This window comes from Hemitrygon akajei, chromosome 4 (genome assembly GCF_048418815.1).
Source record: "Hemitrygon akajei chromosome 4, sHemAka1.3, whole genome shotgun sequence".
NCBI classification, from domain to species: Eukaryota; Metazoa; Chordata; class Chondrichthyes; order Myliobatiformes; family Dasyatidae; genus Hemitrygon; species Hemitrygon akajei.
In genome coordinates, this window is record NC_133127.1 from 175,127,740 (window position 1) to 175,145,519 (window position 17,780).

Here is a 17,780-nt window from a genome sequence, read left to right on the forward strand (position 1 = left end):
CTCCCCTCCCACCTTTCTTTCTCCCTAGGTCCCCCATCCCATGATCCTCTCCCTTCACCAGCTCTGTATCCCTTTTGCCAATCAACTTTCCAGCTCTTAGCTTCATCCCTCCCCCTCCCGTCTTCTCCTATCATTTTGGATCTCCCCCTCCCCCTCCCACTTTCAAATCTCTTACTATCTTTTCTTTCAATTAGTCCTGACGAAGGGTCTCGGCCTGAAACGTTGACTGTACTTCTCCCTATAGATGCTGCCTGGCCTGATGTGTCCCACCAGCATTTTGTGTGTGTTGCAGAGATTTATAGGAACGATTTAAGGCACCCTATATTAAACTTAAGTAAACACCATGCATTTTTAGTTAAATGCCATCATGAAGTTAAATGAAAACAAAGAAAACAGAAGCAACACACACAAAATTCTGGAGGAACTTAGCAGGTCAGATGTTTATTCACGGAAATGAAAGAATAGTCGTTGTTTCGGGCTGAGACCCTTCATCAGGACTGGAAAGGAAGGGGAGAAATTCCAGAATAAAAAGGTGGGGGAGAGGAGGCGGAAGGGACCTAGGGGGTGATGATAGGCAGGTGAGAAGAGGTAAGAGCCAGAGTGTGGAATAGAAGAGGCAAGGGGAGAGAAATTTTTTACTGGATGGAGAAATCGATATTCATGCCATCAGGTTGGAGGCTATCCAGATAGAATATTAGGTGTCGCTCCTCCACATGGAGGGTGGGCTCATTGTGGCACAAAAGGAAGCCATGGACCGACAGGTCAGAACAGGTATGGGAATCGGAATTAAAATGTTTGGCTATCAGTTCTGGCAGTACTCGACAAAGCAGTCCCCCAATTTATAACGAGTCGCACTAATGTAGAGGAGGCTGCATTGGGAGCACCGGACACAATAGATGACCCCAGCAGATTTACATGTGAAGTGTTGCCTCCCTGGAAGGACTGTTTGGGGCCCTGAAAAGGTGAAATGGGCAGGTCAGTTCCAGGGATAACAGCCAGGAGGGACGAATGATTAGTGGAATGGAATAGTTCCAGGGATCACGGAGGGAGTGATCCCTGTGGAAAACAGAGAGGGGTGAGAGAATAACCGAAGCTACAGGAATACAGATGGATGTATAGATGAGTGATGTCCCCACTGTTGAAGACGTCATCAAAATTTGGTGCCTCAAGAAGGTGACACCCATTATTAAGGAGGCACACAAAATTCTGGAGGTACTCAGCAGGTCAGGCAGCATCTATGGAAATGAATAAACATTCGATGTTTCGGGGCAAGGCCCGTCTTCAGGACTCATTATTAAGGACTTCCACCACCCAGGATATGCCCCCTTCTCATTACTACCATCCAGAAAGAGGTCCAGGAACCTGAAGGCCCACACTCAACCTTTTAGAAACAGCTTCTTCCCCTCCGCCATCAGATTTCTGAATAACCCACGAACCCATACACATTACTTCCCTATTCCTCTGTTGCACTTATTTATATATATTTTTAATCATAACCTGTGGTAATTTTTATGTCTCGCTCAGTACTGTTGCCACAAAACAACATATTTTCCAATGTAAGTCAGTGCTTCTGATTCTGAAGTGAGGATTAGACTTGTGTTATTGGAAAGCCACAGAATCCCACTGGCAGACACGATATTATTACCTCTTACTGATCCGATATTCCACCGCAGTTTGCTTCTCTCCTGAGGCCACCACTGACCTCTGCAACTGTTGAACCGAGAAAGCAGTGTCAATGCATCTGTGTTGTTTCAACCAGCCAGTAAATTGCAAAACTGCAAGATATGCAAAATTACCTTAAGCATTGCACAGTTGTTGCCCTATTGAACACGTCACAGAAAATGTATCTGTTTATTAGCTGAGTTAAAATTCCCCGCTTGTCTATTGCTTCAGTTTGGAAGGAGAGAATTTTTCTGTTCACTCACTGTTAGAACAGTACAGCTCAGGACAGACCCTTTGACCCTTAAATCTGTGCCATCACAAACTGTGCATCATTCACTCTGGAACTATTTGTCAATAGAGAATTGTGTTTACGGAATACTTGACCTCATTAGATATTTCTACAGTTCCTGGAGGAGAATTGAACACCAAGCGTCACTGGAAGGAACTTTTATATTTTCTAAGCCTTCTTATTTTGTGCCAAGAACGGTTTTCCAACTTCCAAACAGCTGGGTGTGGTGCACTTTTATAGATCATTCCACACAGTAACAGACAGTGAGAAGATGTGTCAGAGTGACCTTTTGTGATTCACCCGTTTTCACTGCCCTAGGTCTCATTTCTTCAGCATTATCTGAATGAGAGCAGACTAAAAGAGAGAGCTCAACCTATAGGGAAGGTAAAGAACTAATTCAGGTCAAGTCAAGCTGAAAAACAGGACCTCCTCGGTGACAACCTCTGGATGTGCCACATGCCATTGAGGGCAAGAATAGGATGATTTGGCAGATGAATGCATCGCTGAAGAATTGTTTCAGATGTATGGAACACTGGGATCTTTTCTGGGGAATATCTGACCTGTACAAAAGAGACAGGCGACACCTAAACTTGAGGGGTCCAATAACCTTGCGGGCAAGTTTACTAGAACTATTGGGAAGGGTTTAAACTAATGTGGCAGGAGGATGGGAACAGGAGAGACAGAGCTGAAGATAGAGATGTTGGTTTAGAAGCAGAGGTAGTGTGTAGGGAGTCTATGAGGTGGATGATAAGGCAAAATTGCATTCAGTGGAATGGGTTGCAGTGTAAAAGGGGGCAAATACAGGCCTGAAGGTGTCATATTTGAATGCACACAGTGTGCAGAATAAAGTAGACAATCTTGTAGCACAGTTAGAGATAGGCAGGTATGACGTTGGGGGAATCACGGAGCCATGCTGAAAGGTGATTGTAGTTGGGAGCTTAATATCTAAGGATCCACAACCAATCAGAAGGACAGGCAGGTAGGCAGAGGAGGAGGAGTGGCTCTGCTGGTAAAAAAATAATGAAATTAAATCTTTAGAAAGAGGTGACATAGGACCGGAAGATGTAGAATCCTTCTAGGTAGAGTTAAGAAACTGCAAGCATAAGAAGACCCTGATTGGAGTTGTTTACAAACCTCCAACAGGAGCCAGCATGGGGAGATAGGAAAAGAAACATGTCAAGAAAGCAGTGTTACATTAGTCATGAGGGATTTCAATATGTAGAAGGATTGGGAAAATCAAGTTAATGCTTGATCCCGAGAGAGGATTTGTGGATGCCTCCAAGATGGCTTTTTGGAGCAACTTGTAGTTGAGCCCACAAGGTGATCAGCAATTCTGGGTAGGGTGTGGGGAATGAACCAGATATGTTTAGGGAGCTTAAGGCAAAGAAACCCCCTAGGAAACAGTGATCAAAATATGATAGAATTTGTCTTGCAGTTTGAGAGAGAGAAGCAAAATTCAGATATGTCGGAAATACAATAGAGTAAAGGGAATTATAGAGGCATGAGAGAGGAGCTGGCCAGAATTGACTGGAAGGGGACACTAGCAGAGATGATTGGAAGAGCAGCAGTGGCTGGAGTTTCTGGGAGCAACTCAGAAGGTGCAGGATAGATATATCCCTAAGAAAAGGAAGTATTCTAAAGCCAGGTTGACATAACCGTGGCTGACAAGAGAAGTCAAAGCCAACATAAAAACAAAAGATAGGGCATAAAATAGAGCAAAAATTAGTCAGAAGTTTGGGAAATGTTTAAAAAACAACAGAAGCAACTAAGGTGGGAAAAGATGAAATATGAAGGTGCTAGCCAATAATATCAAAAATAATACCAAGAAATTTTTCAGATATATAACAAGTAAAAGAGAGGCAAGAGTAGATATTGGACCACTGGAAAATGATGCTGGAGTGATAGTAACGGGGGAACAAGGAAATGACAGACAAACTGAATACATATTTTGCATCAGTCTTCACTGTGGAAGATATTAGCACCATGTCAGAGGTCCGAGAGAGTCAAGGAGCAGAAGTGAGTGCAGTTGCTATTACTAGGGAGAAGATGCTTGTTAAACTGAAAGGTCTGAAGGTAGATAATTCACCTGGACTTGATGAACTGCACGCTATGGTTCTAAACAAGGTAGTTGAAGAGATTGTGGAGGCATTGGTAATGATCTTCAAGAATCAATAGCTTCTGGCATGGTTCCAGAGGACTGGAAAATTGCACATGTCATTCCATTCATTTAGAAAGAAGAAAGGAAATTATAGGCCAATTAGTCTGACCTCAGTGTTTGGGAAAATGTTGGGAGTCGATTGTTAAAGATGTGGTTTCGGAGTACTTGGAGGCCAAAGTCAGCATGGTTTCCTTAAGGGAAATCTTGCCTGACAAACCTGTTGGAATTCTTTGAAGAAATAACAAGCAGGATAGACAAAGGAGAATCAGTTGATATTGTGTACTTGGATTTTCAGAAGGCCTTTGACAAGGAACTGCACATGAAACTGATAAACAAGAAAAGACCCAATGGTATTACAAGAAAGATAGTAGCATGGTTAAAGTACTGGCTGATTGGCAAGAGGAAAAGAGTGGGAATGAAGGGATCTTTTTCAGATTGGCTGCTGGTGACTAGTGATATTCCACAAGGAACACACACAAAATGCTGGAGGAACACAGCAAGCCAGGCAGCATCTATGGAAAAGAGTACAGCTGGTGGAGAGCAGGAAGAGCCAGAAAGTGATAGATGAAGCTTGGAGGGAATCGCAGAAGGGGCGAAGTAAACAGCTGGGAAGTTCATTAGTGACGGGGCTTTCCGCAAGGATCGCTCCCTACCTGACTCCCTTGTCCATTCATCCCTCCCCACTGATCTCCCTCCTGGCACTTATCCTTGCAAATGGAACAAGTGCTACTCCTGCCCCTACAACCCCTCCCTCGCTAAAATTCAGGGCCCCAAACAGTCCTTCCAGGTGAGGCGACACTTCACCCACCTCCTGGTTTCACCTATTACCTTGTGATTCTTTCTCCCCTCTTCCACCTTTCTTACTCTGACTCTTCATCTTTTTTTCTAGTCCTGGTGAAGGGTCTCGGAATGAAACGTCGACGGTACTCTTTTCCACAGATGCTGCCTGGCCTGCTGAATTCCTCCAGCATTTTGTATGTGTTGCTTGGATTTCCAGCATCTGCAGATTTTTTCTTGGTGGTGTTCCACAGGAGTTAGTGTTGGGACTGCTTATTTTTACCTTGTATATCGATGATTTGGATGATGGAATTGATGGCTTTATGGCCAGGTTTGCAGACAGTACGAAGTTAGGAATCAGAGAGGCTGCAGAAGAACTTAGATAGATTAGGCAAAGAACTGGCAGGTGAAATATGGTGTTGGGAAGTGTATTGAGTCTGGTGGAAAGAATAAATGGTAGACCATTCTCCTTAACGGGAAGAAAATTCAAAAATCTGAGGTGCAGGACTCCCTAAAGGTTAATTTACAGGTTGAGTCTGTGGTGAGGAAGGCAAATGCAATGTTAGCATTCATTTCAAGAGGACTAGAATATAAAAGCAAGGATTTAATGCTAAGGATGTATAAGGCACTGGTGGGCAGTTTGTGGCCCTTTATTTAAGAAAGGATGTGCAGACATTGGAGAGGTTTCAGAGCAGGTTCACAAGAACTTTTTGGGAATGAAAGTGTTATCACATGAGCAGCAATTGAAGGTCTGGGCCTGTACTCACTGGAATTTAGAAGAATGAGGGGAGATCTTATTGAAACTAACTGAATATTGAGAAGCCTGTAGAGAGTGGATGTAAAGAGGGTGTGAAGAATCCCCCAGACTCCACCACTCAGCTGCACACACAATTTGTAATGGAGGTGGGAGGAAACCCGAGCAGCTGCAAGAAATCCCCACATAGTCACGGGGAGCAGTGCCAACTCCACACAGAGAAGAACCCGGGTATATGGAGCTGGGTGTAAGAGCTCGACCATCTTTGCCACTTGGCTGCCCACAGTCCCAATTACATTGGACTGAAAAACCTTTGATGATTCTGATGGACTTCCGTTGCTTCGATTGTCTAAAAATACTATTTTTACTTGCCTGTCCATTCAATAAACTGCCTACATTTCTCTATTTTATATTGCAATCCTCTTTACTGTTTTTAGAAGCCTTCGGACACAGTGGTAAATAAATGCAGTTCACCTGAGCTCCGCTCCACATGCACTGAATATACTCCAAATACCCCCTATCACACAAGGAGGGTAGGCTGGAGTTCCAAACTCAGTAAAAACAAGGATGGAATGGAAAATGTTACTGCAGCTCATTACCATTTCAGACGATGCACAACACCAAGCAAACCTTGTTTAGTTTTACTTGCAGATTATGTGTAGGATTTGTATATAGATTTTTAAAAATGCTAATACTATTATCGCCAAAAGTATGTTGGCTCCGAACTCAGGACATTTGAAAAAATAAACCTCTGCTAGATTATATTTAACTTCATATTTAAAGTATGCAGATTGTTTGCATTGGAAGGAGAATGTGAAAGTCATGCCAGTTCAGGGCACAGTGTGAGAAAATACCAGGCTTCATTGAAACCTCGGACTCAACCTACTCAGAATCTAATCTTAATGCACATCCTGCAACCCATGGGTATAAGGGCACACATGAACAGTCAGGAAAGTCCAAAGACATCATTTCTAACACCATTGTTTTTCATTGATTCTATTGTATTTCTTTGTTCCACTGTGAATGCCTGCATTAAAGTGAATCTCAGAGCAGTATCTGGTGATATATATGCACTTCGATAATAATATTATTTAAACTTTGAACTTGGTCTTGTTTTCACTTCTGCCTATTATTACTTTGTTATGTGTATCTCTACTTTTAGTTCTAGAATAAAATTTCATTTCATTTGTAATTTTATTCAAAGAAGAAGAACTGTTTCCCTCAGAGTGACTGGGTGAATTTAGTGATTTCACTCCTGACTACAGAGCCAATTCCCAATCTGGAGCAAAGAAAGGGAAATATTGCAGTCACTGGGAACCTAAGAACCACAGCAGAAATGCAGTAAGTTAAAGAGCTCAAACAGAGGGAAATAGGCCATTCGGATTTCAAAGTTCAAATTGAATTTATTATCAAAGTGTGTATATGTTACTATATATTACCTTGAAATTTATTTTCTTGTGGTCATTTACAGGGAAAAAAGAAATACAATAGAATTATGGAAAACTACACAAGGATTGACAAACAACCATTGTGCAAAAGAGGACAAACTGTGCAAAGAAACAAAATATTGAGAAATTGAGTTGCAAAGGGTCCTTGGGCAGCATGGTGTTAGCGCAGTCACTATGCCAGTGATCACAGTGTTAGCGCAGTCACTATGCCAGTGATCACAGTGTTAGCGCAGTCACTTTGCCAGTGATCATGGTGTTAGCACAGTCACTATGCCAGTGATCACAGTGTTAGTGCAGTCGCTATGCCAGTGATCACAGTGTTAGCGCAGTCACTTTGCCAGTGATCACGGTGTTAGCGCAGTCACTGTGCCAGTGATCACAGTGTTAGCGCAGTCACTATGCCAGTGATCACAGTGTTAGCGCAGTCACTATGCCAGTGATCACAGTGTTAGCGCAGTCACTTTGCCAGTGATCATGGTGTTAGCACAGTCACTATGCCAGTGATCACAGTGTTAGTGCAGTCGCTATGCCAGTGATCACAGTGTTAGCGCAGTCACTATGCCAGTGATCACAGTGTTAGCGCAGTCACTATGCCAGTGATCACAGTGTTAGCGCAGTCACTTTGCCAGTGATCACGGTGTTAGCACAGTCACTATGCCAGTGATCACAGTGTTAGTGCAGTCGCTATGCCAGTGATCACAGTGTTAGTGCAGTCACTATGCCAGTGATCACGGTGTTAGCGCAGTCACTGTGCCAGTGATCACGGTGTTAGCGCAGTCACTGTGCCAGTGATCACGGTGTTAGCGCAGTCACTATGCCAGTGATCACGGTGTTAGCGCAGTCACTGTGCCAGTGATCACGGTGTTAGCGCAGTCACTTTACAATGCCAGTGATCACGGTGTTGGTGCAATCATTTACAATGCCAGTGATCACGGTGTTGGTGCAATCATTTACAATGCCAGTGATCACGGTGTTGGTGCAATCATTTACAATGCCAGTGATCACGGTGTTGGTGCAATCATTTACAATGCCAGTGATCACGGTGTTAGCGCAGTCACTGTGCCAGTGATCACGGTGTTGGTGCAATCATTTACAATGCCAGTGATCACGGTGTTGGTGCAATCATTTACAATGCCAGTGATCACGGTGTTGGTGCAATCATTTACAATGCCAGTGATCACGGTGTTGGTGCAATCATTTACAATGCCAGTGATCACGGTGTTGGTGCAATCATTTACAATGCCAGTGATCACGGTGTTGGTGCAATCATTTACAATGCCAGTGATCACGGTGTTGGTGCAATCATTTACAATGCCAGTGATCACGGTGTTAGCGCAGTCACTGTGCCAGTGATCACGGTGTTGGTGCAATCATTTACAATGCCAGTGATCACGGTGTTGGTGCAATCATTTACAATGCCAGTGATCACGGTGTTGGTGCAATCATTTACAATGCCAGTGATCACGGTGTTGGTGCAATCATTTACAATGCCAGTGATCACGGTGTTAGCGCAGTCACTGTGCCAGTGATCACGGTGTTGGTGCAATCATTTACAATGCCAGTGATCACGGTGTTGGTGCAATCATTTACAATGCCAGTGATCACGGTGTTGGTGCAATCATTTACAATGCCAGTGATCACGGTGTTGGTGCAATCATTTACAATGCCAGTGATCACGGTGTTAGCGCAGTCACTGTGCCAGTGATCACAGTGTTAGCGCAGTCACTGTGCCAGTGATCACGGTGTTAGCGCAGTCACTATGCCAGTGATCACGGTGTTGGTGCAATCATTTACAATGCCAGTGATCACGGTGTTAGCGCAGTCACTGTGCCAGTGATCACAGTGTTAGCGCAGTCACTGTGCCAGTGATCACGGTGTTAGTGCAGTCACTGTGCCAGTGATCACGGTGTTAGCGCAGTCACTGTGCCAGTGATCACAGTGTTAGCGCAGTCACTATGCCAGTGATCACGGTGTTAGCGCAGTCACTGTGCCAGTGATCACAGTGTTAGCGCAGTCACTGTGCCAGTGATCACGGTGTTAGCGCAGTCACTATGCCAGTGATCACGGTGTTAGCGCAGTCACTGTGCCAGTGATCACGGTGTTAGCGCAGTCACTGTGCCAGTGATCACGGTGTTAGCGCAGTCACTATGCCAGTGATCACGGTGTTAGTGCAGTCACTGTGCCAGTGATCACGGTGTTAGTGCAGTCACTTTACAATGCCAGTGATCACGGTGTTGGTGCAATCATTTACAATGCCAGTGATCACGGTGTTAGTGCAATCATTTACAATGCCAGTGATCACGGTGTTGGTGCAATCATTTACAATGCCAGTGATCACGGTGTTGGTGCAATCATTTACAATGCCAGTGATCACGGTGTTGGTGCAATCATTTACAATGCCAGTGATCACGGTGTTGGTGCAATCATTTACAATGCCAGTGATCACGGTGTTGGTGCAATCATTTACAATGCCAGTGATCACGGTGTTAGCGCAGTCACTGTGCCAGTGATCACAGTGTTAGCGCAGTCACTGTGCCAGTGATCACGGTGTTGGTGCAATCATTTACAATGCCAGTGATCACGGTGTTGGTGCAATCATTTACAATGCCAGTGATCACGGTGTTGGTGCAATCATTTACAATGCCAGTGATCACGGTGTTGGTGCAATCATTTACAATGCCAGTGATCACGGTGTTGGTGCAATCATTTACAATGCCAGTGATCACGGTGTTAGCGCAGTCACTGTGCCAGTGATCACAGTGTTAGCGCAGTCACTGTGCCAGTGATCACGGTGTTAGTGCAGTCACTGTGCCAGTGATCACGGTGTTAGCGCAGTCACTGTGCCAGTGATCACAGTGTTAGCGCAGTCACTATGCCAGTGATCACGGTGTTAGCGCAGTCACTGTGCCAGTGATCACAGTGTTAGCGCAGTCACTGTGCCAGTGATCACGGTGTTAGCGCAGTCACTGTGCCAGTGATCACAGTGTTAGCGCAGTCACTGTGCCAGTGATCACGGTGTTAGCGCAGTCACTATGCCAGTGATCACAGTGTTAGCGCAGTCACTATGCCAGTGATCACGGTGTTAGCGCAGTCACTGTGCCAGTGATCACGGTGTTAGCGCAGTCACTGTGCCAGTGATCACGGTGTTAGCGCAGTCACTATGCCAGTGATCACGGTGTTAGCGCAGTCACTATGCCAGTGATCACAGTGTTAGCGCAGTCACTATGCCAGTGATCACGGTGTTAGCGCAGTCACTATGCCAGTGATCACAGTGTTAGCGCAGTCACTATGCCAGTGATCACGGTGTTAGCGCAGTCACTATGCCAGTGATCACGGTGTTAGCGCAGTCACTATGCCAGTGATCACAGTGTTAGCGCAGTCACTATGCCAGTGATCACGGTGTTAGCGCAGTCACTATGCCAGTGATCACGGTGTTAGCGCAGTCACTATGCCAGTGATCACAGTGTTAGCGCAGTCACTGTGCCAGTGATCACGGTGTTAGCGCAGTCACTGTGCCAGTGATCACGGTGTTAGCGCAGTCACTGTGCCAGTGATCACGGTGTTAGCGCAGTCACTATGCCAGTGATCACGGTGTTAGCGCAGTCACTATGCCAGTGATCACGGTGTTAGTGCAGTCACTGTGCCAGTGATCACGGTGTTAGTGCAGTCACTTTACAATGCCAGTGATCACGGTGTTGGTGCAATCATTTACAATGCCAGTGATCACGGTGTTAGTGCAATCATTTACAATGCCAGTGATCACGGTGTTAGTGCAATCATTTACAATGCCAGTGATCACAGTGTTGGTGCAATCATTTACAATGCCAGTGATCACGGTGTTGGTGCAATCATTTACAATGCCAGTGATCACGGTGTTGGTGCAATCATTTACAATGCCAGTGATCACGGTGTTAGCGCAGTCACTATGCCAGTGATCACAGTGTTAGCGCAGTCACTGTGCCAGTGATCACAGTGTTAGCGCAGTCACTATGCCAGTGATCACGGTGTTAGTGCAGTCACTGTGCCAGTGATCACGGTGTTAGCGCAGTCACTGTGCCAGTGATCACAGTGTTAGCGCAGTCACTGTGCCAGTGATCACGGTGTTAGCGCAGTCACTATGCCAGTGATCACGGTGTTAGCGCAGTCACTGTGCCAGTGATCACGGTGTTAGCGCAGTCACTATGCCAGTGATCACGGTGTTAGCGCAGTCACTATGCCCGTGATCATGGTGTTAGTGCAGTCACTTTACAATGCCAGTGATCACGGTGTTGGTGCAATCATTTACAATGCCAGTGATCACGGTGTTGGTGCAGTCACTATGCCAGTGATCACGGTGTTGGTGCAGTCACTATGCCAGTGATCACGGTGTTAGTGCAGTCACTTTACAATGCCAGTGATCACGGTGTTGGTGCAATCATTTACAATGCCAGTGATCACGGTGTTGGTGCAGTCACTATGCCAGTGATCACGGTGTTGGTGCAGTCACTATGCCAGTGATCACGGTGTTGGTGCAATCATTTACAATGCCAGTGATCACGGTGTTGGTGCAATCATTTACAATGCCAGTGATCACGGTGTTGGTGCAGTCACTATGCCAGTGATCACGGTGTTAGCGCAGTCACTGTGCCAGTGATCACGGTGTTGGTGCAGTCACTGTGCCAGTGATCACGGTGTTAGCGCAGTCACTGTGCCAGTGATCACGGTGTTGGTGCAGTCACTGTGCCAGTGATCACAGTGTTAGCGCAGTCACTATGCCAGTGATCATGGTGTTAGCGCAGTCACTTTACAATGCCAGTGATCACGGTGTTGGTGCAGTCATTTACAATGCCAGTGATCACGGTGTTAGTGCAATCATTTACAATGCCAGTGATCACGGTGTTGGTGCAGTCATTTACAATGCTATATTGCTGCCAGGAACACTTGCGGGCTGCCCCCAGCACAATCGTTGTTGATATGATGTGTTGCAAATGATGCATTTCAGTGCACGTTTCGATGTTTCAATGTATTGAATGTGTGACAAATAAAGCCAATCTTTGAAAATGAGTCTGTAAGATTGAAAGTTTCCAGATTTTCAAAAGTTTGGCTTTTGCAGGGAGCACCGCCTTTACAATCTAAAACATTCATGACCAACACATTAATTTAATTTCATGCATCCAGATACTTACGTAACTAATCACATCAAGTCACATGTTTTAGTTCTTCCTACTCCACTCGCTGCACAGCTCTTTGCCTTATAAACTCTCTTGCTGCCCCATCACTCTCTCTCTGCTCCTTCTTACTGCCCTCCTGCTGTTTCACAGATCCTCCACCTCCCTGTCTTTATTTATGAAGCCCAAAGGAGAGGCTGAAAAATGCTGACCTTTGATCAACCAGAATAAACTTATTAAATTGATCATAAACACAGGAGATTCTGCAGGTGCTGGAAATCCAGAGCAACACACACAAAATACTGGAGAAACTCGGCAGGCCAGGCAGCATCTATAGAGGGGAATAAACAATCAACGGTTTGGGCAGAGACCCTCCATCAGGATTGGAAAGGAAGGAGGAAGAAACTAGAACAAATGAGCATCTCCAAGATCCATCAGTGGCTGAGTTAAAAAATGCCATTTGGTAAGTGAATTATAATTTATTAATCATAGGAACTTACAGAGGGGGGAGGTCCACTTGGCCAAGCTCGGTACAGCACGTTACCATTGCATAGTTAATAGTACAATGCTTTACAGCACCAGCTATGAGATCTGAGTTTGATTCCCACTGCTGACTGAAAGGAGTCTGGACGTTCTCCCTGTGACCATGTTGGTTTCCTCTGGGTGCTCCAGTTACCTCTGACATTCCAAAGACGGGCAGTTAAGGTAAGTGAGTTGCGGGCGCTGGAAGTGTGGCATCACGTGCGGACTGTCCAACGTGATCCTCGCTAATTGCATTTGATGCAAGTGGCATATCTCACTGCATGCTTCGATGTACGTGTGACAAATAAAGGTAATCTGTTTACCTGGAATGCTGCAATCATTGGAAATAGAGGACCAGGAAGAGGCTTTAGATGTGCTGTGGACTAACATTAGTTTTGAGGCAGAGCTGGTGGTAGGAATTGAATATGGCGTTGAGGATTCAGTCAAGTTAAGTTATTTGGAAAATTAGTTCAGACATGACCTATTTGTGTGTCCAGACATTACAGGCAGTGGTTACAACTTGGTCCAGCTGCACTGGAACAGAATGTATTGCTTGATTCTGTGACATGCAGCCATTCTTATCTGGGACAGGAGGTTCACAGTGATGCTAGTTCAAGCCCACTCACAGTTAAAGGAATGCCACTTAGGTGAAAGGAACTTTGTTGACTGTGGCACTTATTCCCAGATAAGGCTAACTCAGGACAAAGTTCTCTCGGCTTGATCTGCCTTTCACGAGATTTATCCATTTCCCAAACCCAACCATTCTTAGAGCAAGTGAATGACCTTGCTGCTTTAACATTGTTGTGTGGTAGACTTCTCCTCGCCTCACTGACTGGGAACTAGGTTGATGGCACGAAAACATGTTTCCTGCTGCCCAAAGCAGCCAACAGAGGAAGGACAATTTCCGACATCAGTCGGATTCACGCTAACCCTACTGCACCACCTAATCTCTGGTGGGAGGTTCTTGAAATGGAAAAAGATACTTCACCATCCACTTAATAGATTCCAAATGTCAATTCAGAACCAAAAATAAACAAGGCTGGGAATACTGCTGTACATACATGATTCATTAGGAATAATTTATTCCAGGCACTCTCCGTTCTTCGGTTGTACAAAAATATTATAAGATAAAGGTGAAAAAATGTTCACTGCTTACTTGTGAAATATGGACATCATTTTTTGCACAGTAGTTTTACATTTTACAATAGAGTCACAGAGTCATGCAGCATGGAAGTAGGCCCACCAGCCCAAGTTGCCATTTTAGAAAGGTCCCCCTCTCCGAGTTTTAATTCTTTCTGGGGTGACTTTACACCTCCACTGTGGAATAATTCTCATTCAGTTCAATTCCGGTCCTCTGCTAATCTGCAACAATGCTCTCTGACTCCCCTGCTTGCTGTGTTTGAACCTTGTCAGGGATTGCTTTGATCTGAAAATTTTAACCTGATTTCTCTAAAGGTGCTATATTCTTTCACCCCTGCACCATCCAGATTATTTGCTCTTTCATGTTGTACGAGTTGGATGTGTACCTATTGAAACCTAAAGTCAAAACGCATTAGCTTCACAAGGGTTAACATGCTGTTATGCGGGGCCCTTTCTACTTTACATATTAGGTCTTGATAATGAAATACAACAGGCAGAAACAAGTCTAAATTCTTAGGAGTAATGTGTAATGTCATTAACGTACCAAGATCCCATACATCATTGGCTTTTCCTCAACAGGAAAAAGATTGTGAAAGTTTCTGTTGTTGGAGCTTTACACAGAAAATTGGCGACCAACACACCACAGCGAGTTGGCAGATGTTACACTACATGGAATGATTTTCTATTTAGCTTTGGTGTGCATAGTTGTTCTATTATCTACGGGTTTATGATAGAACAGCTATAAAAACAATGTTTGTTTGCTTTGTGGTTACCAAAAACAGATTTTCCTTTTGCCTGCCAGGACACTCCTCTTGCCAGAAATCATCTAATGTGCAAATGGTTATGATGTCCATTGTGGAGTATGAAACCCTTTCCTCCACTACTTTTCAATTCCCACTTTGCCTTGTTGTACAGTGACTTCTTAACGCTGCGTTTCCCAGCCAGCTCATTCAAGGTGGGCATGCTACGTCAGGGCTGGAATGTGGGCCGACACTTGCGAGCTGCCCCCAGGTAAGTTGGTTGTTAATGTAAACGATACATTTCACCATAATCGTGTGATAAATAAATGAATCTGAATCTGAAACTCATCCTGCTTCATGATCAAACTGGGCACTGACTATTCCAGTCTTTGAGAATACAGGGGACCACCTCACATGGTTCAGGTGTAGGTAGATGGGACTAGGCAGAAGACCAGACCAGCAGAGATCAGACAGGCCAAAGGGCCTTTTCCTGTGCTGTAGTTCTCTTTGACCCTATGACCTGAGAGGTATAGTGCAGAGAGGCAAAAACAAGTTTGAACCCAATATACAACACACACGAAATGCTGGTGGAACACAGCAGGCTAGGCAGCATCTATAGGGAGAAGCGCTGCTGTGTTCTACCAGCATTTCGTGTGTGTTGTTGTTTGAATTTCCAGCATCTGCAGATTTCCTCATGTTTGAACCCAATATCACAGGATCCTGCACTGAGGAAAATTAATTGGAGAAAGCAGCCACTCTTCAGCCTCGAGGCAACAGAGAAAAAACTGAGAGAAATACAGTAAATGGGACTGAAAGCTGCTGCCAGATACGCCACTTCTAAAGGCAAAGGAGGTGCGAAAAGCATGTTTTGGAGAGCCACCAAGAAATTCCTTGACTTGCAGTGACTAATCACTGCTTGGAATGCACTTCCAGATATGGTGGTGCAGATGCAGATGTGGTGTCTGGGTGGGAGTTGTGCGGAGAGGTGTCCATTTGCACAATTTAATGCTGGGAAAAGTTAGGGATTAAAGTGAATCTGGACAACCACCAAATGAAACAGGTAGGCCGGGCGCACAATGAAGCTCACTGATATCCTTTTTGCAATTCATTGCCACTGACATTAGTGGCAAACGTAACAGATGTGCCTCCACTACTGACAGATGTGCCAAGCCCCAGGAGTTCAACCAGGAGCTTCCTTGGTAGCTGCAGAATGCAGTTTCACCAGCAGCAGCCAGACAGCTGAGGTCTGCCACCTGCCCTGAAACAGACTGCTGGAGGGCCTTGTTACCGGTAGCTAGCATTGACAGGATAGTATGCATAACCTTGACAGAATAACTTCAAAACAATTGTAAATGTGTAAGCAGGGGACCTTTAGTGAGATCCCCCTGCACCCCTCCCCCATCCTTCTAAATCCAGTTAGTACAAGCCCAGAGCCATTAAACGGTTCTCATATGTTAACCCTTTCATTCCTGGGATAATTCTTGTGAGCCTCCTCTGGATCCTCTTCAATTCCAGCATGTCTTTTCCGAAGGGGCCTAAAACGGCTCACAATACTCCAAGTGCGGTCTGGCCAATGCCTTATAAAGCTTCAGCATTACATCCTTGCTAACGTATTCTGGTCCTCTCAAAGTGAATGCTGACATTGCATTTGCCTTCCTCACCACTGACTCAACCTGCAAGTTAGTCTTTAGGGAATCCTGCACAAGGACTCCCAAGTCCCTTTGCACCTCTGTTTTTTGAATGTTCTCCCCATTTAGAAAATAATCCACATCTTTATTCCTTCTCCATAGATATAAATAGAAGCAGATAAATAAATAGCAGGATAGAAGCAAAAAATGGGAATAAAGGGTACCTTTTCTGGTTGGCTGCTGCCTCTTGCCAATCAGCTAGTCTTCTATGTATGCTTGTACCTTTCCTGTAATACCATGGGCTCTTACCTTGTTAAGCAGACTCAAGCGCAGCACCTTGTCAAAGGCCTTCTGATAATCCACTGACTCTCCTTTGTCTATCCTACCTGTTATCTCCTCAAAGAATTCCAACAGATTTGACAGGGAAGATTTCCCCTTTAGAAAACCATGCTGACTTTGGCCTATTTTATCATGTACCTCCTTGTACTTTGAAATCTCCTCCTTAATAATAGACTTCAACATCTTTCCAACACTGAAGTCAGGCTAACTTGCCTATAATTTCCTTTCTTCTGTCTCCCTCTCCTCTTAAAGAGTGGAGCGACGTTTGCAATTTTCCAGGCCTTAGAAAGCATTCCCGAATCCAGTGATTCTTGAAAGATCATTACTAGTGCCTCTACAATTTCTTCAGCTATCTCTTTCAGAACCCTAGGGTGTAGTCCAACTGGTCCAGGTGATTTATCTACTTTCAGGCTTTTCAGTTTCCCAAGCACCTTTTCCTTAGAAATAGCAAAAACACTCAGTTCTGCGTCCTGGCAGTCTTGAATGCCTGCAATTCTGTTAATGTCTTCCACAGTGAAGACTGATGCAGATCAGCTGCCATTTCTTTGTATCCACTCTCATCTCTCTTTTACTCTTAATATATCTGAAAAAAAAACACTTTGTATCCTCTTTTATATTGTTGGCTAGGTTACCTTCATATTTCATCTTTTCAGGAACAGCTTCTTCCCCTCTGCCATCTGATTTCTAAATAGACACTGAACCCATGAACACTACCTCACTACTTTTTTATTTTGGTTGTTTTGTACTACTTATTTTAACTTAACTATTTAATAGACCTATGTGTATATATATACTTGGAATAACCCAGGTTTTCTTTATCATGTATTGCATTGTACTGCTGCTGTAAAGTTAACAAATTTCATGACATATACCGGTGATGTTAAATATAATTCTAATTCTCTCTTTATGGTTTTTTAGTTGCCTTCTGTTGGTTTTTAAAAGCTTCCCAATCCTCTAACTTCCCACTAATTTTTACGATATTATATGCCCTCTCTTTTACTTTTATGCTGCCTTTGACTTCCCTTTTCAGTTATGGTTGCCTCATCCCCTCTTTAGAATAGCTCTTCATCTTTGGAATGTATTTGTCTGCTATTTATTTATCCATTTATATTCATATCTATTTATAATAAATTATATTAATTTATCTCCCTCCATCTACCTACTTCCATCTCCCAA

The 17,780-nt window shown here is 44.3% G+C and overlaps 1 protein-coding gene across 1 annotated transcript in view; it reads right to left on the reverse strand.

The window, feature by feature from the left end:
- Positions 1 to 17,780, reverse strand: part of p4ha3 (prolyl 4-hydroxylase, alpha polypeptide III) — a 79,882-nt gene that overhangs the window by 35,175 nt on the left and 26,927 nt on the right. The window contains exon 8 of the mRNA XM_073044035.1: positions 1,646 to 1,710. Coding sequence (XP_072900136.1) covers positions 1,646 to 1,710 — 65 coding nt within the window. The remainder of the gene's footprint in view (positions 1 to 1,645; positions 1,711 to 17,780) is intronic.